Source organism: Berghia stephanieae, chromosome 1 (genome assembly GCF_034508935.2).
Source record: "Berghia stephanieae isolate SIO BIC M18660-M18661 chromosome 1, UCSD_Bste_1.3, whole genome shotgun sequence".
Taxonomy (NCBI): Eukaryota; Metazoa; Mollusca; class Gastropoda; order Nudibranchia; family Aeolidiidae; genus Berghia; species Berghia stephanieae.
This window is the reverse complement of record NC_088360.1, coordinates 30,697,100-30,722,099: the sequence shown is the minus strand read 5'-3', so window position 1 is coordinate 30,722,099 and position 25,000 is coordinate 30,697,100. Positions and strand designations below refer to the sequence as shown.

The 25,000-nt window shown below is 37.9% G+C and overlaps 1 protein-coding gene across 3 annotated transcripts in view; it reads left to right on the top strand.

Annotated features, from left to right (window-relative positions):
* The window catches only part of LOC144971578 (uncharacterized), a 206,644-nt gene that overhangs the window by 109,100 nt on the left and 72,544 nt on the right, over positions 1 to 25,000 (top strand). For all 3 annotated transcript variants that reach the window (XM_078912624.1, XM_078912630.1, XM_078912641.1), the window contains one exon: positions 14,030 to 14,187. In XM_078912624.1, the coding sequence (XP_078768750.1) occupies positions 14,030 to 14,187 (158 nt within the window). The remainder of the gene's footprint in view (positions 1 to 14,029; positions 14,188 to 25,000) is intronic.

Here is a 25,000-nt window from a genome sequence, read left to right as displayed (position 1 = left end):
TTGAGCACGGTTGGTGGATATTGCGCTCTATATTTGCTCAAGTTTAAGTTTTATTTTCCCCTAACGGCTTTATGTTCAGGCCAAGATGGCCGTAGATACCGGCACCAATCTCATCGTTGTATTTATATCGCCCTCACAAAGATTATACCGTTTGGTGGCAAGGGGTAACATTTGGCATTTATTTTTTTTAAAATCCTGAGCTTTATTACAGTGCAATATCCATTAAACGTACTCAAAGCGTTTTACAAAGGGTCCCTGACCAACGGCAGCACTTAACATGTAGGACAAGACATGACGCCTGTTAGGCGATGTTATAGTTTTTTTCGGACAAAAACAACGCTGTTTACGTCTTGGTACTCATTTTTCACCCGAATGCAGTGAGATTTTCCGAGTAAAGAGCATTTCTAAAGGGCTCAACTATGCGCCGCTTACAGTAGGACTCGAACCCAGGACCTTCCGATCCGAAGGCGAGTGTCATATCACTAAACCACATGGCAGCAAAAAAAGTTAAAGATAACATATTATGATGTGATCGTTATGTGACTTGATCTATTATCTGTTGTGTCACATTACATAACACATGCAACCATAACATAATATAACAAGAACATAACATATCATAGACAATATAACATAACAAAAGATAACATGACAAAACATGACACGGTTAAAGGCTTTATTCAGGATTGCATCCATGAAATACCTTTGATATGTAAAATACAATACAATGTAATCTATCAATAATACCATCAATAAATACACAACAAACGAGTAAGATACCAAGACTGGTCGTATTGACATCTTAGAGAATGCAACTCTCCGTCGTATTTGACATCTTAGAGAATGCAACTCTCCATCGTATTGACATCTTAGAGAATGCAACTCTCCGTCGTATTGACATCTTAGAGAATGCAACTCTCCGTCGTGTTGACATCTTAGAGAATGCAACTCTCCGTCGTATTTGACATCTTAGAGAATGCAACTCTCCGTCGTATTTGACATCTTAGAGAATGCAACTCTCCATCGTATTTGACATCTTAGAGAATGCAACTCTCCGTCGTATTGACATCTTAGAGAATGCAACTCTCCGTTGTATTGACATCTGAGAGAATGCAACTCTCCATCATATTGACATCTTAGAGAATGCAACTCTCCGTCGTATTGACATCTTAGAGAATGCAACTCTCCGTCGTATTTGACATCTTAGAGAATGCAACTCTCCGTCGTATTGACATCTTAGAGAATGCAACTCTCCGTCGTATTGACATCTTAGAGAATGCAACTCTCCATCATATTGACATCTTAGAGAATGCAACTCTCCGTCGTATTGACATCTTAGAGAATGCAACTCTCCGTCGTATTGACATCTTAGAGAATGCAACTCTCCGTCGTATTGACATCTTAGAGAATGCAACTCTCCGTCGTATTGACATCTTAGTGAATGCAACTCTCTGTCGTATTGACATCTTAGAGAATGCAACTCTCCGTCGTATTGACATCTTAGAGAATGCAACTCTCCATCATATTGACATCTTAGAGAATGCAACTCTCCGTCGTATTGACATCTTAGAAAATGCAACTCTCCATCATATTGACATGTTAGGGAATGCAACTCTCCGTCGTATTGACATCTTAGTGAATGCAACTCTCCGTCGTATTGACATCTTAGAGAATGCAACTCTCCGTCGTATTGACATCTTAGAGAATGCAACTCTCCATCATATTGACATCTTAGAGAATGCAACTCTCCATCGTATTTGACATCTTAGAGAATGCAACTCTCCGTCGTATTGACATCTTAGAGAATACAACTCTCCGTCGTATTGACATCTTAGAGAATGCAACTCTCCATCTTATTTGACATCTTAGAGAATGCAACTCTCCGTCGTTTTGACATCTTAGAGAATACAACTCTCCGTCGTATTGACATCTTAGAGAATACAAATCTCCACGTATTTGACATCTTAGAGAATGCAAGTCTCCGTCCATCAGTTTTAACCCTTTCCAGACAACATGCAGTCTTTGTTTATTCGTGACTTGATTTATCAATTGTTGATTTATTTCTGATTTATATTATTTATGGCCCGTGTATTGTTTTATGCTACGTCTTCGTTGGGTGAGAAAAGATTTGGGTAGAAGTTCGCCGTGCTTCTTCAATGTACAATATCTGAATTCTCTTTTCAATATAAAGATTACATCTTAAAGTTTATCACTGGATGGTTTGTCGTATAGAATAATAAGTCTACGTACAAACTATCACACGATGTACTATTAAAAAACATACTGTATATTTTGATAAACAGGAATTATCGCAAGTTTGACAGCCTGAATGTTAGTCTTTGTTTGATCTGTAGATAGACGATTCTATAGATATTGACATTCCAGACATAATATGGGATGACATGTCAAATATTTGTCCATTGTCAGTATGGTATGACATATCAAATATTTGTCCATTGTCAGTATGGTATGACATATCAAATATTTGTCCATTGTCAGTATGGGATGACATGTCAAATATTTGTCCATTGTCAGTATGGGATGACATATCAAATATTTGTCCATTGTCAGTTTGGGATGACATATCAAATATGTGTCCATTGTCAGTATGGGATGACATATCAAATATTTGTCCATTGTCAGTATGGGGTGACACATCAAATATTTGTCCATTGTCAGTATGGGATGACACATCAAATATTTGTCCATTGTCAGTCTGGGATGACATATCAAATATTTGTCCATTGTCAGTATGGGATGACATGTCAAATATGTGTCCATTGTCAGTATGGGTTAACATATCAAATATTTGTCGATTGTCAGTATGGGATGACATGTCACATATTTGTCCATTGTCAGTATGGGATGACATATCAAATATTTGTCCATTGTCAGTCTGGGATGACATATCAAATATTTGTCCATTGTCAGTATGGGATGACATGTCAAATATTTGTCCATTGTCAGTATGGGATGACATGTCAAATATTTGTCCATTGTCAGTATCTGATTTTCCGTTCTCAGGGATAACAAGCATTAAACAGTTTGGCCAGAAAACTCGTCCTTATGACACTCGCTTTCGGATCGGAAGGTCCTGGGTTCGCTCGGCGCATAGTTGAGTCCTTGGAAGAGGTTCATTACCCCCATTCTCTCACCGTACTCGGGTGTAAATGAGTACCTGGCCGTTAACAGCGTTGTGTCTGTCAGAAAAAAAGGTTATATTGCCTACCAGGCGTTATGTCTCGTTCCACATGTTACGTGTTGCTGTTGCTCAGGGACCCCTTGTTATTCGCTTTGAGAACGCTTAGTGGATATTGCGCTATATAAAATGCCAAACAAATCTCAATTTTGTAAACCATGTATTGTTATTCAATGGCCGAGGGGTTACAATATCACACAATATCACATAATATCACACAACATACAGGCCAAGTCCATTCCAAACTGATAGAAAATGTGGACTGGAAAATGTAATGAACAAATTTGAATAGAACAGCTTCAAAAAAGAACCTTAATATCAAACACGGAACGTTTTGGGTTCAAAACCCATCTTCAGCCAATAAGAAAAACAACAAAAGCATGAATTCATTGGCACGACCAAATATTTATCTGTCGATTATCTGGATTTTAAGTGTTCATGTTGTTATTGATTTTGTTTTGTGCTCAAGACAGGTTTTTGTTCCCGAAACGTTCCGTGTTTTGGTATTTTGTCTTTTTTGTAGATGTTCTATTCATTTTTGTTTATTGCTTTTTTTTACAGAATACCAGCTGTGCTATCAGTAACACACATACAGCCTGACATGCGAGTCAATATTGAATGTGTTTCCTAATCAAATAAAAAGCCTCATGATATAAAATGTTGATTGAAAATGGTCCAAATGTCCTAGTGTTGGGAAATCATTGCTCCTCCAATCCTTATCAAAACGTCTCACATCCTCCAATCCTTATCAAAACGTCTCACATCCTCCAATCCTTAATAAAACGTCACAAATCCTCCAATCCTTATCAAAACGTCACACATCCTCCAATCCTTATCAAAACGTCACACATCCTCCAATCCATCAAAACGTCACACATCCTCCAATCCTTATCAAAACGTCACATATCCTCCAATCCTTATCAAAACGTCACACATCCTCCAATCCTTATCAAAACGTCACACATCCTCCAATCCATCAAAACGTCACACATCCTCCAATCCTTATCAAAACGTCACATATCCTCCAATCCATCAAAACGTCACACGTCCTCCAATCCTTATCAAAACGTCACACATCCTCCAATCCTTAATAAAACGTCACACATCCTCAAATCCTTATCAAAACGTCACTCATCCTCCAATCCTTATCAAAACGTCACTCATCCTTCAATCCTTATCAAAACGTCACACATCCTCCAATCATTATCAAACGTTACACATCCTCTAATCCTTATCAAAACGTCACACATCCTCCAATCCTTATCAAAACGTCGCAAATCCTCCAATCCTTATCAAAACGTCACAAATCCTCCAATCCTTATCAAAACGTCACACATCCTCCGATCCTTATCAAAACGTCACACAGATAAACTCTATTCAACATATATGCCGTACTCTGGAAAACCCCATGTTTTATAATTTGTCCAGAAAACTCGCCCTTCAAATATCGATCGATTTAACTGCCTCGAACCAAGGACCGTCCGATCCGAAAGCGAGTGTCATACCACTAGACTACATAGCCGCTCACACAGCTATGCACAGGCACAAAAACCAGTCAGATTTTACCAAGCTGTTTGAAGCTGTGGACTGTAAATAGAAATAAAGAAAAATGAACAACAGCTTTCAAAAGAATAGAATACCAAACACGGAACGTTTCGGGCTCAAAACCCTTCTTCAGCAATTAACGGAAACAATAAAAACACTAACGAGATGTACCGGATCCTATTACCAGCCTGATTGTGTGGCCTTGTGAGATGTAGCCTATTGAGAGGAAAAAAAATCCCCCTTTAGGGATAAAAAAAAAAAAACACGAATATTTAATTAATAACAAGTCATAGCTTTGTCTGCTTTGATCATTTATAAATTTCCATCGTCCCTCGTATTTTAGTTTGTTTACAGCCCAATCATGGAAAAAATAATGGCTCCTGAATAGATTGTTTACATTTCAGTGTGGACTCGACACCACAACCAAATGACTAGCATCTATATTCTTGTACTCTGAACAAAACACGTATCTAAGATTTGGGCCAGAAAACTCGGCCTTCAAATATCGATCGGTTTATACATGACTCTCATCTTGGCAATTAATCTTTAACCTGGGACAGTGCACGAAGTCCCAGGTTTGAGCGTCTTTAGAGTCATTTAAATAGATCGATATTTGAAGGAGGAGTTTATTGGCAAAAATGTTAAATACGTGTTTTGTTTTGAGAATGGGAGTCTAATTATGATGAAGGGGGGACCCAGCGACCCGGAGACCCAGTCCAATGGTTAATCCTAATCCTATGTAATCCAAACATTATATGTTGAATTTATTCGATCCACCTTTTATTGGTCTTATAGTGCGGGGATTCTCTTATTTTTCTCTCTCTCCCCTTCTCTCTCTCTCACTCTCTCTCTCTCTCTCTCTCTCTCTCTCTCTCTTCTCTATATATATATATATATATATATATATATATATATATATATATCTTTCTCTCTCTCTCTCTCTCTCTCTCTCTCTCTCTCTCTCTTCCTTTCTGCCTCTCTCTCTCTCCATCTCTCTCTCTCTCTCCATCTCTCTCTCTTTCTCTCTCTCTCTATCCCTCTTTTTATATCTCTTTCTCTCTTTACCTTTCTCTCTCTCTCTCTCTCTATCTATCTCTCTCTATCTCGCTCTCTTTCTCTCTCTCCCTCTTTCTTTCTGTCTCTGTCCATCTCTCTCTCTCTCTTTCTCTCTCTCTCTCTCTCTCTCTCTCTCTCTCTCTCTTTCGCTCTCTGTATTTCTCTCTCTCTCTCTATCTTCATTTCTCTCTCTCTCTCTCTCTCTCTCTCTCTCTCTCTTCCTCCCCCTTTCTCTCTTTCTCTCCCCCCCCCCCTTCCCATTTATATCCCCTATCTACCTCTCCTATAACCCCTCCCTCCCACTCACATATAATTTACCAAAACACATAACAACAGACGGAAACGAATATTAGGGTCAAAGGGCAGACACACCAGTTTTACTTACCTACTCAATTCACACATAATTTTATCGACACACAAGCATACATTCGCGCGCTTACACACACACACACACACACACACACACACACACACACACACACATGCAAACGTCTGCATTCATACAGACTGTAATGAAGTTTATATCGAACAGTGATTGAATTGGTGTCAATTCACACAAGAGTTGTCAATGTTACCATTTAATTAATTAATTCATTCATTCAGTGAGAAGACAATAATATTAGATTTGTGATTTCTATGGTAAGACTTGTCAAACATTTTATCAGTCATATTTTGTTTTTTGTGTGTTTTATTGTTTGGTTTTTGTTGGGTTTTTATTTTTTGGTGTGTTTTTCTTTTCTATGTAAACATTACATCACATCATTGATTTTCAATAATCATAAATGTTTGTGTTTTCCATTTGCAATGATCTATGGCAGTCGCCATCTTGCCACCATCTGTTTTATATTTATATTGGTGACTAATCTACCGTGTTCTGAAATAACAAATTAAAAAAATTTGGCCAGAAGACTCGTCCTTCAAATATCAATTGATAAAAATAGCCTTCGTCCTTGCAAACACTCTCAAACCTGACAGTTCATAGAAGTCCCAGGTTTGAGCATTTTTGGCAAGATGAGGGTCATTTTAATCGATGGATATTTGAAGGACGAGTTTTCTGGCCAAATTTTGTTTTAATGTGTTATTTTTTCATAGTCTGTCAGAGACTGTTGTTACCTTTAAAATGCAAGCGTCCCTTTAAATAATATTTCCTGTAGACAAGTAAGTGGTGGAGTGGATAGAAACCAGCCTTTGGTTCCATGAGTTTTGAGTTTGAGTTCATGGTTATCAGACCTGGAAAAATATGTAGCCGCCATATTGGGTTCGAGACCCCAATCAGATTGGCCATGCTGGGAAATCACTCCGCCAAACTCTGACCTTGGAATGACCTTGACATGGCGTTAAATAAACACTTCCGCTCTCCAACAAAACACGATAAACGATTTCGGTCACAACCGTTTTACTTCTCAAATGGATGTCGAGTGGAAACTTTCAGGGTCAATATTCACAATCCATGCTCAGATGCCTTCAGCAGAAGTATTAAGTAGTCCGTTATAGCCATTAGGCCCGTGGAGCCGGAGTTTATCCCGGTTTCTTTAACGTGAAAAGTTCAATAGCAATGGCTTGCTGCCCTTTGGATAAGGTGCAAAACACTTTCCGCCAGGTCTAATAGACCCAGCTACCCAGCAGCATTGCTATTATGTTTATCCTGATTGAGATGGCTTTCATTCTAGCCCTAATGTCATATTTGTCTCCGTGATTGATCCAACCCAAGAGTTCTCACCAAACAACGTCATAAAACAGCGTTAGTTTTACTTCCCGCCCAGACAGGTAAAGGCTAAGTGTGGAGGGATTTCATGACAGGTAGGTGTCGCCTAGGTGTAAGGTCGGACAAACAAAAACCGTTTTTAAGACGGCCTGGCCTGGTTGATGTGGATATGGGCAGAAAGGCCACTTTGACATTGTGTGAGAGTATGGATTTTTGTTTGGAATAGAGAGAGAGAGAGAGAGAGAGAGAGAGAGAGAGAGAGAGAGAGGTAGATAGATAGATAGATAGATAGATAGATAGATGGAGGGAGAGATAGATAGATAGATAGATAGATAGATAGATAGAGGGAGAGATAGATAGATAGATAGATAGATAGATAGATGAGAGGGAGAGAGAGGGGGTGGAGAGAGGAGAGAGAGAGGGGACAGAGAGGGAGAGAGAGGGGGGGGGGGGAGAGATGGAGAGAGAAAGAGAGAGAAAGGGAGGGGGGGGGGGGGGAGAGAGAGAGGGGGAAAGGTAGATAGAGAGAGATAGATAGAGATGAGATATATATAATATATATATATATATATATAATATATATATATATATAGATAGATAGATAGATAGATAGATAGATAGATAGATAGATAGATAGATAGATAGATAGATAGATAGATAGAAAGATAGATAGATAGACATTGAATCGTGTTTGATACAAATATGGTACGAAAAGTGCTCGACATGCAGTAATGGAGCGAATTATTATTATTTAAAATATTTACCACAATGTTTGAGACAGTCTACATTAATGTTTCAGGCTTAATTTGCCATCGTCAGGACTGAGTTGTTTTGAACAGTCAACAAAACAACTCAGTCCTGACGATGGCAAATTAAGCCTGAAACATTAATGTAGACTGTCTCAAACATTGTGGTAAATATTTTAAATAATAATAGATAGATAGATAGATAGAGGGAGAGAGAGATAAATAGATAGATAGAGGGAGAGAGAGAGAGAGAGAGAGAGAGAGAGAGAGAGAGAGAGAGAGAGAGAGAGAGAGAGAGAGAGGGGGTAGAATACCAAGCCAAATGCTTCATACGAGATTCACGTTAGAACATGTTATAAATACACTATAGGGTGTACCCTACCTGTTCCTGTCTTTAATAAAACAGAAATATTGCATTGTCTGCCGTGGTCTGAAACTCAAATAATTACAGCATAAAACCGTGAATAATAAATCTGTACGGCGAGGCGAGCATAACAATCTTTGAAGTTTTCCAACTGTCTATAAGATTAAAACGGATATCACAATCTACAGTGCTTTCCCAGTTACCTGTGTTGGCGTTAATTCTTGTACAAATATGAAATGGAGCTTCTGGGGCTGTCTGTATACAAGTGGAATGGATTACTGATGTCAAGGGAGATTGCGATACGTTTTAAATTGTAGAGATACTAGGCTGCTAGAAGCTGTGGACTGTAAAAAGTTATAAAATAAACGAATAGAACAGCTTAAAAAAAACAAAAAAAACATAATACCAAACACGGAACGTCTCGGGCTCAAAACCCTTCTTAAGCCAACATAAAAAAAACAATAAAAATTTAGATGACTAAATTCCAGATTGACGACACTTTTCTTGGCTGAAGAAGGGTTTTGAGCCTGAAACGTTCCGTGATATTTTGTTCTTCATTTTTTTTTTAAGCTGTTCTATCCATTGTTGTTTATTACTTCTTAATTTATTGAGAGTGTTTAGTGATGAAATATATTTACATTTTCCTAAATACATCATACAAAGTCTAATACAGGATATACGGTTCCGTTTCTAAATACATCATACAAATGTTCTATGTACAGATATCACGGGGTTCCGTTTCCTAAATACATCATACAAATGTTCATATTACAGGATATCACGGGGTTCCGTTTCCTAAATACATCATACAAATGTTCATATATACAGCTCAATATCTCAGTATTGTTCCGTGTTCGTTCCTATATACATCATACAAATGTTCATATATACAGGATATCACGGGGTTCCATTTCCTAAATACATCATACAAATGTTCATATATACAGGATATCACGGGGTTCCGTTTCCTAAATACATCATACAAATGTTCATATATACAGCATATCTCGTGGTTCCGTTTCCTAAATACATCATACAAATGTTCATATATACAGGATATCACGGGGTTCCGTTTCCTATATACATCATACAAATGTTCATATATACAGGATATCACGGGGTTCCGTTTCCTAAATACATCATACAAATGTTCATATATACAGCGTATCACGGGGTTCCGATAGCTTCATCGGTAGAGTACTCACTTCATAAGTAAAGGGACCGAGGTCGACCTTGGGTAAAGTCGATTTTTTTTGTATGACCTTCCTATCCACTAAGCTGTATCTGAGTTGCTGGGTCTAAACCAAACTAATGTGAAAAAATATATGTTGTCTCCCAAATCCAAAAGGCCGATGGAATGTACCATCCATGGACACGTGACAAATCCACAGACTCCAGCCTCACTGTCCAATGTTGTCGCTGATCTCTCTAGACCCAAATATTTGAATTCTTTAGTCTGTATCAATCCCGACTTTATCAAAGATAGATTTCATACAAGTAATACCTTATCATAACAATAACCTCCACCCCCCCCCCCCCCCTTTTCCCCCGTGCCTCCTGTGATAGCCACCATTCTACTGTGCTCTGGAAAAACAGGAATTTAAAATGTTGGCCAGAAATATCGTCCTACAAATATCGATTGGCTTAATCGACCCTCAACTCTTCACCGACGATTTGACCAAGATGAGGTCATTTTCATGGGTGAAGTCTCAGGTTTGAGGGTTTTTGGCAAGGTGAAGGTCACTTTAATCCACTGTCTGAATACGATTTTGTATCGCCGCCAACATTTTAGATACGGGGTTTTCCAGAGCACCACAGAATGCCCCCCCCTCCCCAAAACCTTTATGGTGAATAATATCTATTGTCTAGAACAGAGGGATGATAAGATATTATAGTAGAAAAATGGAGTGTCTCATTGTGAAATGTTTAAGTCGCTGTTGAATACAATGTCTGTACCTTGCTAAGTAACTCTGGCATTTATTATTCTATCTCCCTACCTCCTCTCTTCCACAACCATTCTCTCTCTCTCTCTCTCTCTCTCTCTCTCTCTCTCTCTCTCTCTCTCTCTTATATATATATATATATATATATAAATATATATATATATATATATATATATATATATATATATATATATCTTTATCTGACACTCTCCCTCTCGTGAGCTTTTTTATATAGCGCAATATCCACTAAACGTTCTCAAGGCGCATTACAACGGTTACACCATTCTGTCACCGTAAACAGGTGCATGCGTAAGCTACTCAGAATAAAATGGATGGATAGAATAAAAAATGAAGAAGTATGGAAAAGAACACAGCAGAAACCAGTGGGAGAGGATATAGGAAGAAGACGATGGAGGTGGATTGGACACACGCTTAGAAAGAATGACTCAACTATAACAAAGAAAGTATTGGACTGGAACCCTCAGGGCAGAAGATCAAGGGGAAGGCCACGAGGAACATGGAGAAGAATTAAAGAAGCTGATATACAGAGAAGTGGTAAGACCTGGAATGAGATACAAAAGTTGGCTCAGGATAGAGAAGGATGGAAACTGTTTGTCTGTGGCCTATACCCTGACCCAGGGTGAAAAAGGCATTGATGATGATGATGACTCACCGTAACCAAAACATTTAGAAGAGACGCCAGTTAAAGCGATATTACAATTTTATGACAAAGACAATGCGCTTAACGGCCAGGTACTCATTTAACACCTGAGTACGGTGAAAGAATTTTCCACGGACTCGACTTTGCTCCCCAGGACCTTCTGATCCGAAAGCGAGTGTCATTCCACAAGGCCACATGGCCACACCATATATCACCCCCTTTGTGTGTTAATGTTTGCCGTGAAAGAACACACAATCGTATTATTCATAATAAAAGATAACTTTTACTACTAATCACGTAAAGATCACGCATTCTTTCATGTGTTTTACATACTGACCACTAAACAGCCTAGGGCCAATCAGCGCCAACTACTTTGTGAGTCAGTCCCAGGTAATGTTCTAATCCCTTTGGCAGGCAAAGAAAGCTTGCATATTTTATCCACTTGGCCACGGAGGCGACGATCAAGTGGTTTGACGGTGATATTATGTCAGTGCCCCCCCCCCCCCCCCCTGGTCCCCATTCCATGCTGTTATCCTTGTCAAGATTATCATTAAAACTAAAACTAATTTTGTATTTTATGAAAGGTTTGATACATGGAGTCTTTTTCTGATCTATTTATCTATCTATCTATCTATCTATCTATCTATCTATCTATCTATCTATCTATCTATCTATCTATCTATCTATCTATCTATCTATCTATCTATCTATCTATATATATATATATATCTATCTATCTATCTATCTATCTATCTATCTATCTATCTATCTATCCATCTACCAACCTATCTATCTATCTATCTATCTATCTATCTATCTATCTATCTATCTATCTATCTATCTTTCTATCTATATATCTATCTATCTATCTATCTATCTATCTATCTATCTATCTATCTATCTATCTATCTATCTATCTATCTATCGATCTATCTATCTATCGATCTATCTATCTATCTACCGATCTATTTATCAATCAATCAATCAGTCTATATATTAAATACACCACACGGGTAGGCAGATTTTTGAGATTTATTTTTTCCTTGCATTTTTCTTTCTTACATTGTCATAAACACACTTTCCAATCTTTATCTGACTCCAGTGCGAGCTCCCCAATTTGTCACTTTGCTAGAATATGCCTATTTATAAGATGACATTTCTCTATTGTTTACACGTTCAACATAAATGACAGGGTCCATTTCTTTCCGCACCAAGTAGCACCGTGTATCTGATTTCATTTCCCGACTTGACAATGGCGTTGTTGTTATGATTCAATGCATAATTCGCACGCAATCAGGTGTGCATAATAAATCATATTGTGTACATAATAATTGGCCTAAATCTACATACACCTTGATTCTCATTCACATTTTACTACTAGTAAAACTTCGATCATTGAATACAAAAAAGTAGAATAAATAAATGAACAGATGGAAACAAAACAATATGTAAGATTTACGAAACAAGAAAATGACATCTTGCATTAAAAGTCTTTACTAACGAAAGAGTGATAATGGGGAGGGTTCGGATGGAACAATACAGACAATGGACGTTTCGGGTACAAACCCTTCGTCAGCACAACAATAAACCCGAAACGTCCATTGTCCGCACTGTTCCCATCCGAAGCCTCTCCATTATCACTCTTTGGTCAGGATTTTCCTGATCCCAGGTTTCAGGTAGCCCCCCCCCCCCCCCCCCCCACCGCTCCCTATTAAAAGTCTTTCAAACATTGGAAAGCCATGAATAGCTAAAAAAAAAATACATGAGTTTTTATATGGCGCAATATCCACTAAACGTGCTCAAAGCGCTTTACGAGGTGTCCCTGTCTAACAGCAACACGTAACATGTAGTACAAGACGTGACGCCTGTAAGGCGATATTACAATTTTTTCCGACAGAGACAACGCTGTTAACGGCCAGGTACTCATTATACACCTGGGTACAGTGAGAGAATTCGAGTAAAGAGCTTTCTTCCAAGGACTCAACTATGCACCGAGCGAGGCTCGAACCCAGGACCCTCCGATCTGCAAGCTAGTGTCATGCCATAGACCACATAGGCACACTACACAAATGTATTGCTCTCACCACCATCTCTTCTACTATATTATATTTATTTCACTCTTTGCTTCATGTCAGTCGTTTTGGATGGTAATAGTAGTGTTATCTTGAGCCAATGGCTGGTGGGTGACACCACGTGACTAATGGCTTCTAAAAGAAGTGTCAACGCCAATACTGGTGTCCTATGAAATACATTCTCATTTTTAAAAGTTTAGTCAGAAAAGTCGTCCTACAAATATCGATGGATTGCGATAACCATCATCTTGCCAAACAACTCTCAAACCTGGGACTTCCGTGAAGTGTTTTCTGAAGTCTCAGGTTTGAGAGAGTTTTACAAGATGAAAATCATTTTAATCGATCGATATTTGAAGGACGATATTTCTGGCTAAAATTTTAAATACGTGTTTTGTATTTGAATTTTTTTCAGAAAACCTCTTAATGGTTTGTTTTAAAAGGGGGATAAATGGATTTCAAAGAGCAGATAACTCCAATAATTAATAATTCATGTTCTTGTTTGGCGACTTTATGTTATGTCCCAATTAATTATAGGAGTGAGGGTGGGGGAGAGGGTGTGTCAGGGGGGGTGGGGGTGTCAAGGGGGGGGGGGGGTCCTCGGGTCAGGAGAGAGTGACGCAGTCATTTATTTTTTCACATCAAACAAGCTAAGATGTTTTTATTTACACATTAACATATTATTTCAATTTTCATCTCCCCCCCCCCCACCACCCACCCCACCTCCCACCCATGACGTAGACACAGAGGCCAACGATGACCTGTGGCCCATCTTGGACGGGTCAAACGACGGGTTGTTAGGACTGACCGACGAGCAAGTGGTCAGTTTGAAAGCCAAACTTAACGATCTGAGGAATGAATTGAAACAGCTCAACGCCGGTCACCGGAAACTAATCTTCGTAAGTATAGCCACCATTACACATACACAGAAGGACATACATATATACAAACCTCTATAGACATATGTACACATACACAGATGGACACACACACACACATATACAAACCTCTATACTTATTTAATGTTGTACATACACTGACCCAGCGTCGATACCCACTGGTGTCTACTTTAATCCGTGTTTCGTTACCCAAGACTTGTGTGTGTGTCAAAAACGCAATTCGGATTATTATCATTTCATCGGGTGTTTTTTGGATTTAGAACAGGTGAAGGTAGTGTCGTGTTATATCGGACATGTTGTTGTCTGCTTTAAGACTTTTTAAAACATCTTTTGTCAAAGAAAAAGGATTGGACCAGAGTGTGATAATGCTATGACAAATGCATTGTTTTATTAACCCAAAACACTGTCTGGTGACAATAATGCCGTACTATGGAAAAACCCAAATTCGCGAAGTCTCAGGTTTGAGAGATTTTTGGCCAAGATGAGGGGCATTTAAATCGATCGATATTTAAAGGACGAGTTTCCTGGCCAAATTTTAAGAGTTGAAATTGTTCCCGACATCCCATGTTATCATTTTGGCAACGAGCACAGAATTAACTGGCAAATCTAAAAATTATAAAACCCTTTTTTACAGATTGAAATACGAGTAACTTGTAAACGTTTCTCAAAATTTCGGGCCAATTCTGTCACTCGTTGACTGAGATGATTATTTATTTATCAAATCTCCCCTGGGGAACAATGATGGCTGATTTGTTTGACCTTGGCATTCGCCATCTGGCCACCCTGCAGACTTTATTTCCGGACCGATTCTGATCGTTTAGGGCTCCAAGATTCGTCTCGATCTATGTTCATTTCCACAATACAGTAAATAGTATAAGAAATAAAACAGATGAGTGATTTTTGGATTGGAAACAGGTGTAGGTTGTGTCGTGTTTGATTGGACATCTGTTGTCTGCTTTAAGACGATGTTTTAAAGCACACACAAACACACACACACACACACACACACACACACACACATATATATATATATATATAAATGTATATAAATATACATACCATATAAAATTTGTGCTTTGGTCGGTGTAGGGTGTTTTAGTTAAAGATGTTTCCAGATTGAATTTCCAATATTCCTGTCTCAAACCTTCCTGGCAATGCTATCCTTATAATCCCTAATATTGACATAGGTTGTTTTTATATATAATATAATATTATATTATCCCAAATGGGGAAGCCTTTTATAGCATTGTCAGACTCAGGTCGTCTTGTGATTTGGGATAATACATCACAGTTGTTAAATGGTCATCATCATCACCATCATCATCATCATCATCATCATCATCATCATCATCATCATCATCATCATCATCATCATCATCATCATCATCATCATCATCATCATCATCATCATCATCATCACCGTCATCATCACCATCATCATTACCATCATCATCATCATCATCGTCATCATCATCATTATCATCACCGTCATCATCATCATCATCATCATCATCATCATCATCATCATCATCATCATCATCATCATCATCATCATCATCATCATCATCATCATCATCATCATCACCATCATCATCATCATCATCATCATCATCATCATCATCATCATCATCATCATCGTCATCACCATCATCATCGTCACTCATCATCATCATCATCATCATCATCATCATCATCATCATCATCATCATCATCATCATCGCATCACCATCATCATCGTCATCATCACTCATCATCATCACATCATCATCATCACATCATCATCATCATCATCATCATCATCATCATCACTCATCATCATCATCACATCACTCATCATCATCCATCATCATCATCATCATCATCATCATCATCATCATCATCATCATCATCATCATCATCATCATCATTACCATCATCATCATCATCATCTCATCATCATCATCATCATCATCATACATCATCATCATCATCGTCATCATCATCATCACATCATCATCATCATCATCATCATCATCATCTCATCATATCATCATCATCATCATCATCATCATCATCATCATCATCATCATCATCATCATCATCATCATCGTCATCACCATCATCATCATCATCATCATCATCATCATTACCAGTTATTATAAGTGTTTTATCGTCGGGTCAACCAAAACATCCCGACCTTTGACCCTAACCCAGCACATCGGTCCCCAAATCAGCAACTTTGAATTCAGCCCCCAGGGGGGTTCATCAAAGCGTGACTCCTGATCGCCGTCCCCGTCTGATGGGCGATGTCTCTGTGAGGAAAGACCCTGAATGAAACATGGACGGGATCTGATCCCATCCAATTACTCAGCTATTTCCTCTCCAGTTTTTATTTCTAATTGATAACCCAACGTGTCAGATTTTTGTCTATGATCGATGTTGGAAATAGACCCTTGCGAGCTTTAGACGTGTATCACTACTCCAAAATAGTCCGGACTAGTTTTATAACCCTGAGCAATGGCTACCGGCGTCTTCTCTCTGTGTGTGTATGTAGTAAATTGATGTATTTTATTCAATCTTCTCACGGCTAACGAGATATCAATACACGACAGGTATCGAAGAATGTTCTTGTTTTTTTTTTTAAATAATTATATGGCAATTTTAACAGGCTTGTGTCATGTTGGTGCCAGAGAAATGATAAAAATAAGCAGATCTGAATCCGTGTTTGTTTTAGTTAAAAGAAATTTAATGGAACTGAGTCAAACGCCAATCTGCGAACACAGTTCAAATTTATTCACGATGCATTTTGTTCATTTTTTTTTTTGTATGTTGTTTAACAACACTGCCACAGTCTGAAAAAAAACAGGTATTAAAAAAATTGGCCAGAAAACTCGTCCTTCTTATATCGATCGGTTAAAATGACCATCATTTTTCCAAAAACTATCAAACCTGGGACTTCACAGAAGTCTTTGCGGAAGTTCCAGGTTTGAGAATATTGCGGCTATGTGGTCTAGTGGTGTGACACTCGCTTTCAGATCGGAAGATCCTGGGTTCGAGCCTCGCTCGGCGCATAGTTGAGTCATTGGAAAAGGATCTTTACTCACATTCTCTCACTGTACTCAGGTGTAAAATGAGTACCTGGCCATGAACAGTGGTGACTTTGTCGGGGAAAAAAATGTATTATCGCCTAACGGGCGTCATTTCTCGTGTTGCTGTTAACCAGGGACCCCGTATAAAGCGCTTTGAGCACGTTTAGTGGATATTGCACTATATAAAAGCTCAACTTTTTATTATTTTGCAAGAAAAGATTTGTTCTAATCGATCGATATTTGAAGGACGAGTTTTCTGGCCAAAACCTTAAATACATTCAGACTACGACAGTGCAGTGTATTCACTGTTCTCTGATGCGAGGTGGATAAACATTGTATGTTAGGAGAGGACGGCTTTTTGATATTTTGCCTGAAAGATAACCCGAAAATATAAATACTCACTTTGAATTTCCCGGCCCAAATCAAAACAAAACAAAACATGCAAAACAAACAAAATGAAGCAATCAATTATTCGATCTTAATCATTGTCTCGTGGTCACAATTTAAAAATTATATATTTTTGTTTTCTCCAAGAAACCTTTTGCCTTGACTGTAGGAAACGTGTACTCATGTACAAGTCAAATTTGTCATGTGATCTCTTTGTTGTCATGGAAATCATCTCAAACTAACACAAAATATTGTCAATAACAGCAATGTTAAAACGAGCCCACAATTGCCTCCGGTTCTCAGACCTGCTTATGTATATACACATTGGACTGAAGGGGTTGTTTGTATCCACAACTCTATGTCTGAATCACAGAGGCAGACAGTGGGAATATCACGTCACTTATAAAACTGTTTCTTTCGCATCCATCTTTGATGTAGTCGAAAACGAGAGACCAGCCTAGAGATATAACGATTTCATGTATCTTTATAACGATGATGATTACTTTAATAATAACAACACAGTTCAATTGTCAAGTTCATCTACCGACTGGTCCGGGTTAACAATATGATTTCATTACCTTCAATAACGACAATATTTTCTAAAATAATAATAATTCAATAGTCGAGCTCATCTACCGACTGACTGTTCATGGTTTACAAAGAGAGACAGTATCATATATTACTACCAGTCAAATCGTCTGTTCCCTATGGTGTTTTCTTTTATCAGTCTTTCTCAGTCAGAACCAATTCTCTGGTTAAAGAATTTGGAACAGTTTGGGATGATCTTGGCAGTGGGTGTATGGGAGAAACGTTCACGGAAAAATGAGAAAGAGATGGACTTGTTTTGGCTACTGATGAAGAGGATGACAGGATTTTGTTTATGATGAAGTCAATCTATGAACTATTCTGATTTACCATCAACAAAACATCACAAAAATTGACCAGAAAACTCGTCCTTCAAATATTGATCGATTCAAATAATCCTCATATTATCAAAAAACGTTCAAACCCGAGACGTCGGTTATGAAACTTTTTTTTTTTCAGATTTCATCAGTGCTGATGTCGTGGTTAATGATGTAAATAAAACTGGTAGATTTCATGGACAAACCAAACAGTCACATTGAGACATGAACGTCATAACATTGTACCAGTTCAATCCACGACACGGCAAGGAAATAAAACCCCAACAAAACATCAACCATAGTCCATTGTACATTTACTCATTTCCAATACTAGGTACAAAACATGGGGAAAAATAATTAAATAAAAAAAAAAAACAAAAAAAAAAAAAAAAAAAAAACACACACACACACACGCACACACAAATAAAGCAGACAAGCCAATCTGAAACAAGCATAATTTTAAATAATCCCATGCTTTTGGCGCAGAGATAAGATAAAGTCTCTGATCACTGGCATTGTAACATGTCCTATATGATAGACAGTCATGTGACTCAGCTCACATGTATGGCCATGTCGTCAAATAGAATATTACACATTTATCATATGTCATTATTTATACAACACATTTATGATATGATTATTTAAATCTCAATGCATTGTGTCGTCGATAGCCGAGTTTTTTAATGTATTCAGTCTTATGGCAAAGTCGAGCTGCATTGTGCTCTTTTGGAAAGCAATTGAAATTGCTCTGGTTGACTGGGGAGGTTAAACTTTTCCATTGTTTGTCTTTGCGTTGTTGAATATCTGTGGAAAGAGAGAACCTAACAATAGGTGAGTTGAATTGCTTTGTAATAGGATAGAAAAGTGTAATGTAAAACACAAACTGGTTCCAATTTCATTGGAAGTGTAAAACCAGTCCTCCGGAGGGCTCGATACATCCCTTGTGTAATTATTCTTTTGGTGTCAGAGTGATGGCATCTTATTTTTTAGTCTAAATATATTCTGGCCGTCAATAAAGATCATCCATCCTCGCTATTTTACGTCCCGTAATCCTAAGAATCTGCCTATACATCCTGCTACTGAAATAGTGATGCCACCTTTATGTAACCTATTCATTATTGGTACTCCGAACGACTGGTTACATACACACTTCCATTGATTTAGGAACCAAAAAAGTGGAGGGTGTGACGTCACAGCTTTTCTTCGCCATTGACCAATGAACGTTTACAATTTATTGGCGCTTTGCCTTTAAGGGCTATATTTCCATAGAACTGAAGGCATCATGGAAGGCCGCTCGTCTTTGGATGCGCATGACTTGGGTTCGAATTCCGATGACGATACGTTGACTTTTCGCATGACTCTAAAATCACTTTTTTAAAATTTTGTCCAGAGAACTCGTCCTTCACATGTCGATGGATTAAAATGAACCCCATCTTGTTAAAACTCTCAAACCTGGAATTTCCAAAGTCTTCCTAAAAGTCCCAAGTTTTTAAAATTTTTGCCAAGATGAAGATCATTTTAATGGATCGATATTTGTAGGGCGAGTTTTCTGGCCAAAATTTTAAACATGTGTGGTTATTTTTTTCATAGCAGGACGTAAAATCTTATCCCGGTTTGGCCCAGGGCGAATCAGTCAATATTTGTATCATCCCTTATGGATTGTACAAGGGGTCAAGTTTTCGAAAAACCTTATCTTGTCACGTGACCGAGTCACAGTCAGACAATTGCTATATATGTACGCTCATTGCTGGGTAGATGCGCGATAGAAATGCCTTGTCTTGTCTTATCCTGTCTTGTCATTAAGTCGCAACTCCGTGCATCGAAGATAATGGCCACTGTCAGTGTCACTGTGGTGAGGACGAATATATATATATATATATATATATATATATATATATATATATATATATATATAGATAGATAGATAGATAGATAAGATAGATAGATAGATAGATAGATAGATATAGATAGGATAGTAGGATAGGATAGATAGTAGATAGATAGATAGATAGATAGATAGATAGATAGATAGATAGATAGATAGATAGATAGATAGATAGATAGATAGATAGATAGATAGATAGATAGATAGATAGATAGATAGATAGATAGATAGATAGATAGATAGATAGATAGATAGATAGATAGATAGATAGATAGATAGATAGATAGATAAGATAGATAGATAGATAGATAGATAGATAGATAGATAGATAGATAGATAGATAGATAGATAGATAGATAGATAGATAGATAGATAGATAGATAGATAGATAGATAGATAGATAGATAGATAGATAGATAGATAGATAGATAGATAGATAGATAGATAGATAGATAGATAGATAGATAGATAGATAGATAGATAGATAGATAGATAGATAGATAGATATAGATAGATAGATAGATAGATAGATAGATAGATAGATAGATAGATAGATAGATAGATAGATAGATAGATAGATAGATAGATAGATAGATAGATAGATAGATAGATAGATAGATAGATAGATAGATAGATAAATAGATAGATAGATAGATAGATAAATAGATAGATAGATAGATAGATGGATGGATGGATGGATGGATAGATAGATAGAGGCTTTTATTTTGATTTTATCCATTTCTATTTGGTCGTTAATTTAAAAAATATTTTCAGGCAGAAAATTCCAGATGGTGCTTTGTATAATCGAGTTGAGATGAACATTTACTCTTGACTGCGGGACCTGGTATGAGTGCTGTTGTCTGGGATAAGGCTGACTATCCATTGAGGTCGTTGTCAATCCCTCACGGCCTTAAAGCTTTTTGTATAGTTCGTCTTTCATGTAATGGCGACCAGTTTAGGCTATTGAGCATCTCATTGATGCTTTCAGTCCTCCTGTTGTTTTCTTATATATCTATGAAGTAAAATATTGTCCATTTCTACTCAGTCCACAAGTAAACCTGATTTGCTTATATTGTTATTTTCTATTAAATGTGTCGATGATTAAATAAATGCCTTCCAGTTAATTCGTCAAGACTTCGCCATGGTCACGTGTCACGTGTCAACAACAACGGAGTCCTCGCATCACGAAACCATCTGGTCTCTCTATTCAAATTACCCCCCCCCCCCCAAAAAAAAAAAAAAAAAAAAAACAACAAAAAAACAAAACAAAACAACAACAAAACAAGGAGAAAAAAAAAAACAAACCCCGACTTGTTTGCATAATTGGATGGCTATCGTTGGTGACAGATTTGGTCTTGTTGAATTCGCCTTGTTGAATATTATGTAATGAACACCTTCACCACCTGAGCAACCTCATACCTCGTTCACCACCTGAGCAACCTCATACCTCGTTCACCACCTGAGCAACCTCATACCTCGTTCACCACCTGAGCAACCTCATACCTCCTTCATAACTTATGTCATATTTTCACCTCATCAATCAGAAGTCTGAATTTCCTGTCTATAAATTTCCTTTACACTTCCAATATCTCCTTGACTAGTATTGAATCACAATGGTCTTTCTGATGTTTGATGAATGGGAAAAGAAAACACGGGGCATTATAAAACCTTTAAAAAAAATAAATTTTGAGCATTATATCGAGCCGTGTGGCCTTTTGCAAATACAAGTCATTGAATTTTGAAGGTTGAAGAGCACTATCCACTAAACCTGCTTAAATCGCTTTACAAGAGTTCCCAAGCCAATCACAACCCTTAACATATAGGACGAGGCATGACGCATGTAAGGTGATATCACAACTGTTTCTGACCGAGACAATACTATTAACGGACAGGTACTCAGTTTACTCATGAGTACGGTGAGAGAATATCAGTAAAGAGTATTTTAAATCAAGGGAAACTCCCCAAGTGGCCAGATACATTCTGGTGCTAACTCAAAGTGTTATCTGGTAACATATCTAATATCAATAATTTGGATAGCAGGTGAGATTTGTATTGTATGTTATGTTGTATGTATATGTATCAGGGCTTGTGTGTGTGTATGTGTGTGCGTTTATGTGTATGTGTATATATGTGTGTGTATGTGTGTGTTTGGATTGTTTGAGTGTAAAGTGTATATTTAGTGCATGAATGAATGTCGTGATGTGGCCCATTGTTTCAGTGTGTGTATGTGTGTGTGTGTGTGTGTTTGGATTGTTTGAGTGTAAAGTGTATATTTAGTGTATGAATGAATGTCGTGATGTGGCCCATTGTTTCAGTGTGTGTATGTGTGTGTGTGTGTGTGTGTGTGTGTGTGTGTTTGGATTGTTTGAGTATAAAGTGTATATTTAGTGTATGAATGAATGTCGTAATGTGTCCCATTGTTTCAGTGTGTGTATGTGTATGTGTGTGTGTGTGTGTGTGTTTGGATTGTTTGAGTGTAAAGTGTATATTTAGTGTATGAATGAATGTCGTGATGTGGCCCATTGTTTCAGTGTGTCATATCCATCCTATAGATAGTATGCACTTGGCTATGATGCTCACAACATAGCCATCCGGAAATATAAAGAACCAACACACAAAACTATGTGTAACCCTGAACTTCTATAGTTTGGATAATATAGTTTAGTGAGAATTACTCATGAACGTGGATGGCAAAAAACACTAACAAAGACCTGAGTGACGTCAACTTCGATCTATCTATGGTTTATCAAATTGAAATACAGTGAGTAGCTGTATGGGATGGCATGGTAAATGTTAGAGTATGTGTTTGTAAGTGTGAGTGTTTGTTTGTATGTAGTGTGTATATACAGTGTATACTATTTTTGAGTGAGGTCACGTGTCCATTGTTTCCAGTGTCCACTCGTGTCCACTCGTGTGCCATAATTATCCTGCCTGTCAGTCACGACATGGCTTATCCAACCCTGATTGGCTCTGACCGCTGTCACGGGATCAAATAGGAAGTCATGACCACGGTGAGTGGACACTGGCCAGTTGGAGGGTTGGCACTTTACAGTCAGTTAACGATGGATTGATGCTATGCTTTGAGAGAAAATACTCACAATATCCATCAGCCGGATATAACTTATCAAAACGCAAAACTATTTGTAACGTTTAACGTTTCTAGTCTGACTGATAAAATTTAGTGATAAGTAATCGCCTAATTCTCAACCGTAATATTCCAACATGGGTTGGGGTGGGTCCGTGTCACCTAGTCTGACGCCAGTAGACAAAAGAGCGATGTCCAAAAAAAAAACGTTCCATTCTCATTGGAAGTGTAAAACCACTCTTCCGTAGGAGACAACAAAAGAGCGATTTAAAAAAAACCTGGTTCCATTCTCATTGGAAGTGTAAAACCACTCTTCCGTAGGAGACAACAAAAGAGCGATTTAAAAACAAACAAACTGGTTCCATTCTCATTGGAAGTGTAAAACCACTCTTCCGTAGGAGACAACAAAAGAGCGATTAAAAAAACAAAACAAACTGGTTCCATTCTCATTGGAAGTGTAAAACCACTCTTCCGTAGGAGACAACAAAAGAGCGATTAAAAAAAAAACTGGTTCCATTCTCATTGGAAGTGTAAAACCACTCTTCCGTAGGAGGCAACAAAAGAGCGATTAAAAAAAAAAGAAACTGGTTCCATTCCCATTGGAAGTGTAAAACCACTCTTCCGTAGGAGACAACAAAAGAGCGATTTTAAAAAAACAAACTGGTTCCATTCTCATTGGAAGTGTAAAACCACTCTTCCGTAGGAGACAACAAAAGAGCGATTAAAAAAAAAATAACTGGTTCCATTCTCATTGGAAGTGTAAAACCACTCTTCCGTAGGACTTCATACATATTTTGTCTTCTGCTTTCAGAGTGATGGCATCCTATTTTCTAGTCTAAGTAAATGCTGGTCGTCAATAAAGTTCACCCATCCTCGCTCTGTTACGTCCCGTAATCATAAGAACCAGCCTTTACATCCAGCTAGTGAAATAGTCATGCATTCTTATGATTCAATATGAAACCCATTCTTGGTTAGTCCTCCCAAGGACTGGTTAAATACCAACTTCTAAAGATTTTGGAACCGGAAAAGTAGATGGTGTGACGTCACGACCATTCTTCCCTATTGACAACCTTATCGATATTACTCTCTTTCTCTCTCTCTCTCTCTCTCTCTCTCTCTCTCTCTCTCTCTCTCTCACACACACACACACACACACACACATTGGCCAGTCAAAAGTTGAAAAATATTTGTTTAGTCTGTGTGTTGCACTGTTTGTTGTCACAACTTTGTCATGGCTCCACTCGTTGCTTCCATCCTACAGTCAACTGGCCCATTCTAGAAAGACACATTGAAACTTTTTGACAAAAAAATGTGTCCAAATATCAATCGATTTTAATGGTTGCCGTCTTGGCAATAAAACGATTAAACTTGGACTTTCTGACGTTTTCACCAAGACGAGGGCCCTTTAAATGGATCGATAATTGAAGGGCTCATTTTCTGGCCAAATTTTAAATCCGTGTACGCCAGTTATCCTCTAGTGAGGAGA